Source organism: Haliotis cracherodii, unplaced genomic scaffold (genome assembly GCF_022045235.1).
Source record: "Haliotis cracherodii isolate W230 unplaced genomic scaffold, xgHalCrac1.p SCAF_5, whole genome shotgun sequence".
NCBI classification, from domain to species: domain Eukaryota; kingdom Metazoa; phylum Mollusca; class Gastropoda; order Lepetellida; family Haliotidae; genus Haliotis; species Haliotis cracherodii.
Genome location: NW_027266308.1, coordinates 61056680 through 61069604, shown reverse-complemented (window position 1 = coordinate 61069604; position 12925 = coordinate 61056680). Strand labels below are relative to the sequence as shown.

The 12925-nt window shown below is 40.2% G+C and overlaps 1 protein-coding gene across 1 annotated transcript; it reads right to left on the bottom strand.

Annotated features, from left to right (window-relative positions):
- Nucleotides 1-4497: 4497 nt before the first annotated feature.
- On the bottom strand, nucleotides 4498-5811 carry LOC139443804 (perilipin-4-like). Its single transcript, XM_071224718.1, has one exon. The coding sequence runs from the start codon at nucleotides 5809-5811 to the stop codon at nucleotides 4498-4500; it is 1314 nt and encodes a 437-aa protein (XP_071080819.1).
- Between the last annotated feature and the right edge of the window lie 7114 nt (nucleotides 5812-12925).

Genomic DNA, 12925 nt, shown 5'->3' with positions numbered 1-12925 from the left:
CTGTGCAGAGTTGCGTCCATTGGGCACGCCAGAATCTCGGTTCGCCCCGATTATGTTTCTAGGTTTGTCACCACCATACCCGTGCTCGTGGGTTTCACTTAAGTGGTAAACGTCTAAGATCTGCATCACTTCGGGCTTTCCTCCCACATTAAGCTGACACACTGTGATATAACTGGAATAATGTTCAAAGCAGCGTTAAACCCAACTCACTCATTCACTCAAACCATGATGAAGTATCTCTTACATCATACTTGAAAGAGTAACAAATACTTAATGAATTTCAAATATTTTTGACAAGATAAGAAGCTTTTGTATTGCAAAGAATGTTGTGTTACCAGTGTCACGTTTTCTTCTAAATAGTGAATAGTGGTTTCAACTGTTGTTTAAATGGCACCCTGTGAAATACTCACACCCTTTGGGTGTACATGTTTGAATGGTATTTAAGGTAGATTTGACAATGAATAGAAAAAAACACTTTTTTATGATGGTAAGGCCACAACAATTCCAGCACATATATGGCCATATTTTATTCATAGATAGCCATTATATTTTCTCAAGGAAGTATTATCAACAATATTAGATTCCCCAATTTAGTCATGTAGATTCCAGTTCTCAAACCTATTTCCATTTTCCTGATCTCATCTGCTCAATAAATACAAATATACTATCTCTACTCCAAAAGGTCTTCTTATATGAAATTAACTACCTAGCTTAACTGTAGTTTTTAATGTAAATATGTAAATATGTTATGTACTGATAAGTAAATAATTAAATTACTTTGAACCAAGGGCACCCTGTGATGGAATGGAAACTTCAATACAGAAACAACCTTGTTCTGACACGATCACAGCTGAAGCAGCAACTTCCGAATCTGTCATCCAATTTCAAACTTTGAAATTGTCGTGTTAATATTAAGTTATTAAATGTCTACAATGCATAATAGATGTATAATTGAGAGTTTGTAGATACATTTTAGGTTAAGATAAGATGAAGTGTTTGCTAATATAAGGACACAGGTTAAAAAAGAAAAAAAGAAAAACATATTGTTCACAATCAACCTACTTCAGGTGTCATGATAATATATTCTCTCATTCAGTTGCATATTTTAAATGTGTTCATATCTGCAGTTTCTGTACTCAATAAGTTCAGATTTAGTTGCAGTAATTTTGATTTTGCTTCATTTTGCATACCTAGTCTGTCCATGAATAAACCAACACTAAGCGAAACTCAATCTCATTAAAATCAGATCTTAGTTCTCGCTACCGCTAAACAAAGATCTGAGCACATCCCATTAGGGGTCACGCCAGAATGACCTTTCATCCGACCAATCAGAACATCGCTTACCAGATTATGAAAGTAACAGTCGGAATGTGATTTCTAATCATGCAACCTCGAAAACTTTAACTCCGAACGATAGTTACGGGTTTAACGACTGAATCCATACCATCTAGACCATCTATTAGCCATTCCAGAATGTTCTTTTGTTCAGGTTTTAAATTTGTAATGGAGAATTTGTCAAAATATGTTTTGAAGCGTAGTCGCCAATTTGAAATTAGTGCCGTAAAGCACGAGAAAGCTGCCCTCTGATTGGTCATTCCATTCGTTGGTCAAAGTTCGCGCAAGGTCGGTCTGACGTGACCCGTAATGGGATGTCCTCAGATCTTTGTTTCGCGGTAGCGAGAACTAAGATCTGATTTTAATGAGATTGAGGGAAACTGAAAGTCATGTCAAAGGAAGGGAAACGAAAAAAAGTTTATATTCCAACTATTAGTTTGTTAATGAAAACTTGCCTTATTTTTCCAATGTTGTTTTATGAATCATCGAACTATTATGAAATGACCTTATTACGTCAGTGTTTTTACCCTTATCTATATATCTAGAGCTATGGGTGGTGCATATTGTTGGTGTTCTGTTAATGAAATCTTGTAATTCAGTTCATGCTTTCTTTTTGTTTTTCATTCTTTTCTCTTGACTTAGTGTAAAAAATATATTTCTAACTCATATTAAAAAAAATGGAAATATTCTTATAAAACATCATAACATTATAAACAAACAGGAAATGTATTTAAATCATGTTTACTTAAATAATAACCCTTGTCGTATTTGCCAAAAAAATATCATTTGGTAGAATTCCATTTAAATTTGCAGTTTAATTTTCATACATTGTCTTATAATTCATTATTTTTCATGTTGCAATATTTTGTAGAAACATTTAGTGTTTGGTCTCATTCCTTAATTGATGCTTGGAATTGTGCTTTGCATAGAACTACAGCAAGTGGTGTTTGATTACATTTTGTACATAATGTCATTATTGTGTTGTGACTCATCCAAGGTACAAGCTTCCAATAGCAACATTATTCAAGGTAATTCAGTATTTACACACAGAACTACAAACTTCCTTTCATTCCTGTTCATGATAGAAATGTGTAAATAGGTAGACAATAAAGGCTGTGGATTAGGAATGAATTTGCTTTTGTTGTTTTTTCAATTAATCATACCAGCATATTGATAATGCACTAAATGTGAAATCCGGACGAAGATACCATGTGTTTAATGTTGCGGTCAAGATTATTGCACTTATATAGACGTGCATGAATGTGTACCATCTTCCCAAGTCAAGGGAGTTAACTGACTTTAAAATTCCACTTTCCACCCTTGCCGAACTAGGCTGGAATTACTGGGCTCGATTGTAGCGCCACCAGTGGCTATACCAGTTATGTCCCTTCCAAGCCTCTCCTATGGACCAATCAGATTCCACGTCTCGTATCACTTGCATTTGCTTCAAACAAAATGGCGGTGCCAAGTCACAACGATGTGTTTAATAATCAAGATCTGTATTGTGATAAAACGGGTCTTACACCATGAAGTGCATCAAATCATGCGAGCACCATGATTAAAAACATGAAAAGATTTGGAAAATATCTGCTGACAAGTGCACATGCTGTGCAAATCCTGCAATCGTCCAATATCTGCACGACAGTTTGTGAACCAGATTTCGATTTCGTTGCTCGATTTTGATTGGAATATGCATAGACTCGTTAGTCCAGTCAAAATATAACTCCATAATACCAGCATAGTTTGGCAAGGGTGGAAACTGAACTTTTATAGTCAGTTAACTTTCTTGCCTCGGGAAGATGGCCTGTGTACATGTGTGTGTGTCTGTTTTTACTAGTCCAGACTAATGCCGATTTGATAGTCCTAGCCCACTGTGATACCTTGCTGCAGTTTAACATGAATACCCCACTCAGATACAGTATACAGACTCCGAGCTCACCAGTCCTTGTTTGAGCCTCTTTATGCCGAGTGCCAGGCAGGGTAACAAGTGCCATCTTTAATCTTTTGGTATGACGTGGTCGGGGATCGAACTCCTGTTCTCTGGGCGGACGCTCTACCCTGGAGGCAGTCACTATGTTAAGACATGCCACAAAACAGACAGTTGTTACAAGTCCACAGACAAAGATAATATGCCATAAGTCCAGTGATGCAGTGGCCTAGATGTTTACCACTGTGATTTTACCTGTGCACTGATATTGCACGGACAACCCAAACATCATAATTAGAAAGATCTGGGTCTTGTATGGGAGAATGTTGTTCTACGCATGTCTGCAGTATTCCAGCTCTATCCTGACTACCTGTATGTAATCAAATCTTGGACAGACAAATCAGTACTTGGAGTATGTTTTTCGTTATTTAACGCCTCACTGGGCAATATTCTGGCTATGTGACAGGAACTGGTAAGTAATCTAGTCTGGACCAGACGATCCTGTGAATGACATGAGTAACTATTCACATCGTCTGGGTATGATGACATTAAGCCTGACCATCCAATCCATTTTGTCGGTGGGGTCCTATCCCTAGAACCTGTAAACCCTGCAGGTAGTTGACAGGATGAACAATCCAAGATGCCAGGGAACATTGACACACCATCAGCCAAGTCACACATCTGCTCTTCAGCAGTCCACCTGCTCTTCAGCAGTCCACTTGATCTTCAGCAGTCCACCTGATCTTCAGCAGTCCATCTGCTCTTCAGCAATCCACCTGCTCTTCAGCAGTCCACCTGCTCTTCAGCAGTCCATCTGATCTTCAGCAGTCCACCTGATCTTCAGCAGTCCACCTGCTCTTCAGCAGTCCATCTGATCTTCAGCAGTCCACCTGATCTTCAGCAGTCCATCTGATCTTCAGCAGTCCATCTGATCTTCAGCAATCCGTCCACTCTTCTGCCCCGGAAGCACACAGGACATCCAGCTGTTGATGTTGTCTATGGCTCCACTCATCCAGCTGTTGATGTTGTCTATGGCTCCACTAATCCAACTGTTGATGTGGTCTATGGCTCCACACATCCAGCTGTTGATGTTGTCCATGGCTCTACTCATCCAGCTGTTGATGTTGTCCATGGCTCTACTCATCCAGCTGTTGATGTTGTCTATGGCTCCACTCATCCAGCTGTTGATGTTGTCTATGGCTCTACTCCTCCAGCTGTTGATGTTGTCCATGGCTCTACTCATCCAGCTGTTGATGTTGTCTTGCTCTACTCATCCAGCTGTTGATGTTGTCTATGGCTCCACTCATCCAGCTGTTGATGTTGTCCATGGCTCTACTCATCCAGCTGTTGATGTTGTCTATGGCTCTACTCATCCAGCTGTTGATGTTGTCTATGGCTCCACTAATCCAGCTGTTGATGTTGTGTATGGCTCCACTAACCCAGCTGTTGATGTTGTCTATGGCTCCACTCCTCCAGCTGTTGATGTCTATGGCTCCACTAATCCAGCTGTTGATGTTGTCTATGGCTCCACTAATCCAGCTGTTGATGTTGTGTATGGCTCCACTAACCCAGCTGTTGATGTTGTCTATGGCTCCACTCCTCCAGCTGTTGATGTCTATGGCTCCACTAATCCAGCTGTGGATGTTGTCTATGGCTCTACTCATGCAGCTGTTGATGTTGTCTATGGCTCCACTAATCCAGCTGTTGATGTTGTCTATGGCTCTACTAATCCAGTTGTTGATGTTGTCTATGGCTCCACTCATCCAGCTGTTGATGTTGTCTATGGCTCTACTCATCCAGCTGTTGATGTTGTCTATGGCTCTACTCATCCAGCTGTTGATGTTGTCTATGGCTCTACTCATCCAGCTGTTGATGTTGTCTGTGGCTCTACTCATCCAGCTGTTGATGTTGTCTATGGCTCCACACATCCAGCTGTTGATGTTGTCTATGGCTCCACACATCCAGCTGTTGATGTTGTCTATGGCTCTACTCATCCAGCTGTTGATGTTGTCTATGGCTCTACTCATCCAGCTGTTGATGTTGTCTATGGCTCTACTCATCCAGCTGTTGATGTCTACGGTTCCACACATCCAGCTGTTGATGTTGTCTATGGCTCTACTCATCCAGCTGTTGATGTTGTCCATGGCTCCACTCATCCAGCTGTTGATGTTGTCTATGGCTCCACACATCCAGCTGTTGATGTTGTCTATGGCTCCACACATCCAGCTGTTGATGTTGTCCATGGCTCCACTCATCCAGCTGTTGATGTTGTCTATGGCTCTACTCATCCAGCTGTTGATGTTGTCTGTGGCTCTACTCATCCAGCTGTTGATGTTGTCCATGGCTCCACTCATCCAGCTGTTGATGTAGTCCATGGCTCCACTCATCCAGCTGTTGATGTTGTCTATGGCTCCACACATCCAGCTGTTGATGTTGTCTATGGCTCCACACATCCAGCTGTTGATGTGGTCTATGGCTCCACACATCCAGCTGTTGATATCTACGGCTCCACAAATCCAGCTGTTGATGTTGTCTATGGCTCCACACATCCAGCTGTTGACAGTTACAATCAACTGATCTTAAAGGAGGCATGTGATATTTCCATCTCAATTCAGTCTCTTTCAACTTTCTGATTGAACAGTCATCTTTTGAGGTGTACACAATTTTCTTTGCCTTCCTCAGCAAAGACAAGTCTTTAATCTTTGTTGTCATTCTTCAATCACAAGCCTGTGAGAATACCTTTTCCATTCAAAGTGTTCATAAAAAAACCCCATATATTTCATTCTTTTATTTGGAAGAATATTTACAAAATCATTTGATAATGTACAGATATACAAAAAGTACAAGTGCCAGGCTAGTAAGAATAATATTAAACTTCATGGATTATTGAATTACTTGAATTCCATAATAACATTATTACTGTATCGTAACACCATTCCTTTTTACCAGACAAGTGGTTAAAAACATGAGCATCTATGCATGTCTGAAATTGACAAAGTGAATTATTCCTTAATTGAGTGACTTCCTATATTTTACTTTTAAAAAATTCATCTGAACCCCCTTGGGTCAAACATGGCCAAATGTAAACAAAAATATAAATGTATTATTATTCAGCTCAGTTAAAACTGTGGTTGTTGTTCACATGTATTGACCATGTTTAAATCTATCTGCATCAAACTTTGACGTGCTTGATCAAGAACTTGAAACTGATTTATATGCATCAAAGCTTTGCAGGAAACAAGTCTTCAAGCTCTGTGATAGTTGAGATAACAATTTAATCATGGGATCACCTGGAGTGTTTAATGACCTGCTCTTAATAATATGCTGTCAGTGAACAATGCAAGAATGTTATCAACCAATATGTGTTGAGCTCCTTCCAATGCCATCTACGGACTACTTCATGGTAAAGTGCTAGGCCACATGGAAATGTAACTCAGATTAGCTGATTTAAGTTTCAAACCTAAATCAAACTGATGTTGGAACAGATCAAATGGTCGTCCTTAACTTGTAAGCACTTGTAAGCATGTGTAAGCACTTGTGGCTCCCATCTTTTCAGGAAACAATTGCCCATTCAGAGGTTAAATAAGAAAAAAATATTGAAGATTGTATTTCTCAAGTTATATTACTATTATCGCTGAAGGTCTATATTTTCATTGTCCGATGACCTGATTTTCTCAGCTCTTGAACAATGTCTGTTGCAGGTACATGCTATACAGGGCATTATGACAGCAAGCAATCAGAACACAATAAATATATTATTTACATTATCAGTGTACAGAAACTTGAGCAGACTAAAAATCATCTTCCCGAGGCAAGTGTGTCCACTAGCCCATATCAAAGCCTAGTTTCTACCCTTGCCACATCAAGGCCACTTTTCTTGGCTCGACCCTGGCACCATCTTGCATAGATCACGATTTGTGTCCCTTGTAATGAAAACATGATATCCAATCAGATCACTTCTTATTACGAATAGCTTCACAAAGATGGCGACTACCATAGTGAGTGTGTGAGTGACACATTGTACCCATGTCGGGAATTGAACCCTGGTTTTCGGTGTCATGAGCGAATGCTTTAACCACTAGGCTACCCGACCGCCCCTGTGACTACCATAAGCATGACCTAGTTGATAAGATAATGAAAACATTCGCGATTGCATCCCTGACACAAAAACATAGGCAAGGTGTGTCTGTGTGTGTTTTAAAAGATGAAAAAGACATATTCATGTCAACAAAGACAGGCAGCAGCAAATCACTTTCATACGAAGATGTACAGTTGTGGATGTTGATTTTGTAAAACGTTGGACAATCGATATATGCAATAGACCAGTGGGCTTGATGTGGCAAGGGTGGAAACAAGACTTTAATAAAAAGGCTAGTGGACGCTCTCGCCTTGAGAAGCTGACTAATAACAATATGTACATCATTCAAATAAAAATCCACTTTATTCCACTTTGTTTCCCTTGATATCTTTGCGGAGTGAATAAAAACACTCAAGCCATGTTTCCTGATAAATTCGTGTTCAGGAAAATTATATAATTACATTAAAACATTACTAAGTTGTGCAAGTTCTAAAGGGGAATTTGTTACTTCTTAGCAAAAATACATACTGCATCTAATACATCTGGAAAATTCTTATTACTAGCATACCTGACATACGAAACAACTTTAGTCTTTTAGGGTTCCAACTATTGGAATCCTATTCACAAGCTATGGCCTTATCAGTTTGTATGCTACGTGGGACTTTCTTATGTCAATGGATGTCAAAGGTCTAACATATTTTCGGTTACTTGCCTTAAGATTCTGCCAATGTTTAAAATCAAGATTAATCAGTACTCATTTAGGATATTTTTTGCCAATACCCTTGACTAGCCTATACTGTTTGGTCTCTTATCTCACATCATGAATGTCTTGCAATTCTACACCCCCACCCCAGTCTAATCTTGCTGATTCGCAGACTCTCAACATGCATCATCAGAAATCTGACTTTTCCTCCGATTTGATGATGTTTCATGTGGTTTGGTTACTAGGGCTGGGACGGGTAACTTGGGTACCATCTTCTTGAGGCAAAGGAGTTAACTGACTTTAAAAGTCCAGTTTCACCCCTTGCCAAACTAGGCTGGAATATCCTGGCTCGATCGTAGCACCACCAGTGGCTATTACGAGTTATGTCCCTCCTATCAGGACGAGCTGATCGATAATCAAGATCTCTATTGTAATAAAACGGATCTAACTCCACAAAGTGCATCAAATCATGCGAGCACCTTGATTAATAACATGAAAAGCTGGCCGTGCACATGCTTTGCAAATCCTGCAATTGACCAAAATCTGCACGACAGTTTACAAACTGGATTTCGATTTTGTTGCTAGATTTTGATTGGACTATGCAAAGACTTGTTAGTCCAGTCAGAATATAACTCCATAATACTGGGATAGTTCGGCAAGGGTGGAAACTGAACTTTTATAGTCAGTTAACTTTCTTGCCTTGGGAAGATGGCATGAGTACCTGTGTGTGTGTCTGTTTTTACTAGTCCAGACTAATGCCGACTTGATAGTCCTAGCCCACTGAGATACCTTGCTGCAGTTTAACATGAATACCCCACTCCGACACAGTATACAGACTCTGAGCTGACCAGTCCTTGTTTGAGCCTTCTTATGCTGAGTGCCAGCCAGGGTAACAAGTGCCATCTTTAATCTTTTGGTATGACGTGGCCGGGGATCGAACTCCCGTTCTCTGGGCAGACGCTCTACCCTGGAGGCAGTCACCATGTTAAGACATGCTACAAGACAGACAGTTGTTACAAGTCCACAGACAAAGATAATATGCCGTAAGTCCAGTGATGCAGTGGCCTAGATGTTTACCACTGTGATGTTACCTGTGCACTGATATTGCGCGGACAACCCAGACATCATAATTAGAAAGATCTGGGTGTTGTATGGGAGAATGTTGTTCTACACATGTCTGCAGTATTCCAGCTCTATCCTGACTACCTGTATATAATCAAATCTTGGACAGACAAATCAGTACTTCCAGTATGTTTTTCGTTATTTAACGCCCCACTGGGCAATATTCTGGCTATATGACAAGAACTGGTAAGTCTGGACCAGACGATCCTGTGAATGACATGAGTAACTATTCACATCATCTGGGTATGATGACATTAAGCCTGACCATCCAATCCATTTTGTCGGTGGGGTCCTATCCCTAGAACCTGTAAACCCTGCAGGTAGTTGACAGGATGAACAATCCAAGATGCCATGAAACACTGACACACCATCAGCCAAGTCACACATTGTAACTACCTGCTCTTCAGCAGTCCACCTGATCTTCAGCAGTCCATCTGATCCTCAGCAGTCCACCTGCTCTTCAGCAGTCCATCTGATCTTCAGCAGTCCATCTGATCCTCAGCAGTCCACCTGCTCTTCAGCAGTCCATCTGATCTTCAGCAGTCCACCTGCTCTTCAGCAGTCCATCTGATCTTCAGCAGTCCACCTGCTCTTCAGCAGTCCATCTGATCCTCAGCAGTCCACCTGCTCTTCAGCAGTCCATCTGATCTTCAGCAGTCCATTTGATCTTCAGCAGTCCATCTGATCCTCAGCAGTCCACCTGCTCTTCAGCAGTCCATCTGATCTTCAGCAGTCCACCTGCTCTTCAGCAGTCCATCTGATCCTCAGCAGTCCGTCCACTCTTGTGATAACTTCTGCCCCAGAAGCACACAGCACATCCAGCTGTTGATGTTGTCTATGGCTCCACTCATCCAGCTGTTGATGTCTACGGCTCCACTCATCCAGCTGTTGATGTCTACGGCTGGACACATCCATCTGTTGTTGTCTATGGCTCCACTCATCCAGCTGTTGTTGTCTATGGCTCCACTCATCCAGCTGTTGATGTCTATGGCTCTACACATCCAGCTGTTGATGTCTATGGCTCCACACATCCAGCTGTTGATGTCTATGGCTCCACACATCCAGCTGTTGATGTCTACGGCTCCACACATCCAGCTGTTGATGTCTATGGCTCCACACATCCAGCTGTTGATGTTGTCTACGGCTCCACACATCCAGCTGTTGATGTCTATGGCTCCACACATCCAGCTGTTGATGTTGTCTACGGCTCCACACATCCAGCTGTTGATGTCTATGGCTCCACACATCCAGCTGTTGATGTATACGGCTCCACACATCCAGCTGTTGATAGTTACAATCAACTGATCTTAAAGGAGGCATGTGATATTTCCATCTCAATTCAGTCTCTTTCAACTTTCTGATTGAACAGTCATCTTTGGAGGTGTACACAATTTTCTTTGCCTTCCTCAGCAAAGACAAGTCTTTAATCTTTGTTGTCATTCTTCAATCACAAGCCTGTGAGAATACCTTTACCATTCAAAGTGTTCATAAAAAACCCTCATATATTTCATTCTTTTATTTGGAAGAATATTTACAAAATCATTTGATAATGTACAGATATACAAAAAGTACAAGTGCCAGGCTAGTAAGAATAATATTTAACTTCATGGACCTATTGAATTACTTGAATTCCATAATAACATTATTACTGTATCGTAACACCATTCCCTTTTACCAGACAAGTGGTTAATAACATGAGCATCTATGCATGTCTGAAATTGACAAAGTGAATTATTCCTTAATTGAGTGACTTCCTATGTTTTACTTTTAAAAAATTCATCTGAACCCCTTTGGGTCAAACATGGCCAAATGTAAACAAATATATAAATGTATTATTATTCAGCTCAGTTAAAACTGTGGTTGTTGTTCACATGTATTGACCATGTTTACATCTATCGGCATCAAACTTTTTACGTGCTTGATCAGGAACTTGAAACTGATTCATATGCATCAAAGCTTTGCAGGAAATAAGTCTCCTTGTAGTTGTAACTTAGCTCTGTGATCAGTTGAGATTTAATTTAATCATGGGATCACCTGGAGTGTTTAATGACCTGCTCTTATTAACATGCTGTCAGTGAACAATGCAAGAATGTTATCAACCAATATGTGTTGAGCTTCTTCCAATGCCATCTACGGACTACCTCATGGTAAAGTGCTAGGCCACAAGGAAATGTAACTCAGATTAGCTGATTTAAGTTTCAAACCTAAATCAAACTGATGTTGGAACAGATCAAATGGTCGTCCTTAATCTTGTAAGCACTTGTAAGCATGTGTAAGCACTTGTGGCTCCCATCTTTTCAGGAAACAATTGCCCATTCAGAGGTTAAATAAGAAAAAAATATTGAAGATTGTATTTCTCAAGTTATATTACTATTATCGCTGAAGGTCTATATTTTCATTGTCTGATGACCTGATTTGCTCAGGTCTTGAACAATGTCTGTTGCAGGTACATGCTATACAGGGCATTATGACAGCAAGCAATCAGAACACAATAAATATATTATTTACATTATCAGTGTACAGAAACTTGAGCAGACTAAAAAATCATCTTCCCGAGGCCAGCGTGTCCACTACCCCATATCAAAGCCTAGTTTCTACCCTTGCCACATCAAGGCCACTTTTCTTGGCTCGACCCTGGCACCATCTTGCATAGATCACGATTTGTGTCCCTTGTAATGAAAACATGATATCCAATCAGATCACTTCTTATTACGAATAGCATCACAAAGATGGCGACTACCATAGTGAGTGTGTGAGTGACACATTGTACCCATGTCGGGAATTGAACCCTGGTTTTCGGTGTCATGAGCGAATGCTTTAACCACTAGGCTACCCGACCGCCCCTGTGACTACCATAAGCATAACCTAGTTGATAAGATAATGAAAACATTCGCGATTGCATCCCTGACACAAAAACATAGGCAAGGTGTGTGTGTGTGTGTGTTTTAAAAGATGAAAAAGACATATTCATGTCAACAAAGACAGGCAGCAGCAAATCACTTTCATACGAAGATGTACAGTTGTGGATGTTGATTTTGTAAAACGTTGGACAATCGATATATGCAATAGTCCAGTGGGCTTGATGTGGCAAGGGTGGAAACAAGACTTTAATAAAAAGGCTAGTGGACGCTCTTGCCTTGAGAAGCTGACTAATAACAATATGTACATCATTCAAATAAAAATCCACTTTATTCCACTTTGTTTCCCTTGATATCTTTGCGGAGTGAATAAAAACACTCAAGCCATGTTTCCTGATAAATTCGTGTTCAGGAAAATTATATAATTACATTAAAACATTACTAAGTTGTGCAAGTTCTAAAGGGGAATTTGTTACTTCTTAGCAAAAATACATACTGCATCTAATACATCTGGAAAATTCTTATTACTAGCATACCTGACATACGAAACAACTTTAGTCTTTTAGGGTTCCAACTATTGGAATCCTATTCACAAGCTATGGCCTTATCAGTTTGTATGCTACGTGGGACTTTCTTATGTCAATGGATGTCAAAGGTCTAACATATTTTCGGTTACTTGCCTTAAGATTCTGCCAATGTTTAAAATCAAGATTAATCAGTACTCATTTAGGATATTTTTTGCCAATACCCTTGACTAGCCTATACTGTTTGGTCTCTTATCTCACATCATGAATGTCTTGCAATTCTACACCCCCACCCCAGTCTAATCTTGCTGATTCGCAGACTCTCAACATGCATCATCAGAAATCTGACTTTTCCTCCGATTTGATGATGTTTCATGT

Bases quoted from the DNA above. Each gene is read 5' to 3' on its own strand.
- LOC139443804 (XM_071224718.1), bottom strand. From the start codon at position 5,811: ATGTGTGGAGCCATAGACAACATCAACAGCTGGATTTGTGGAGCCGTA.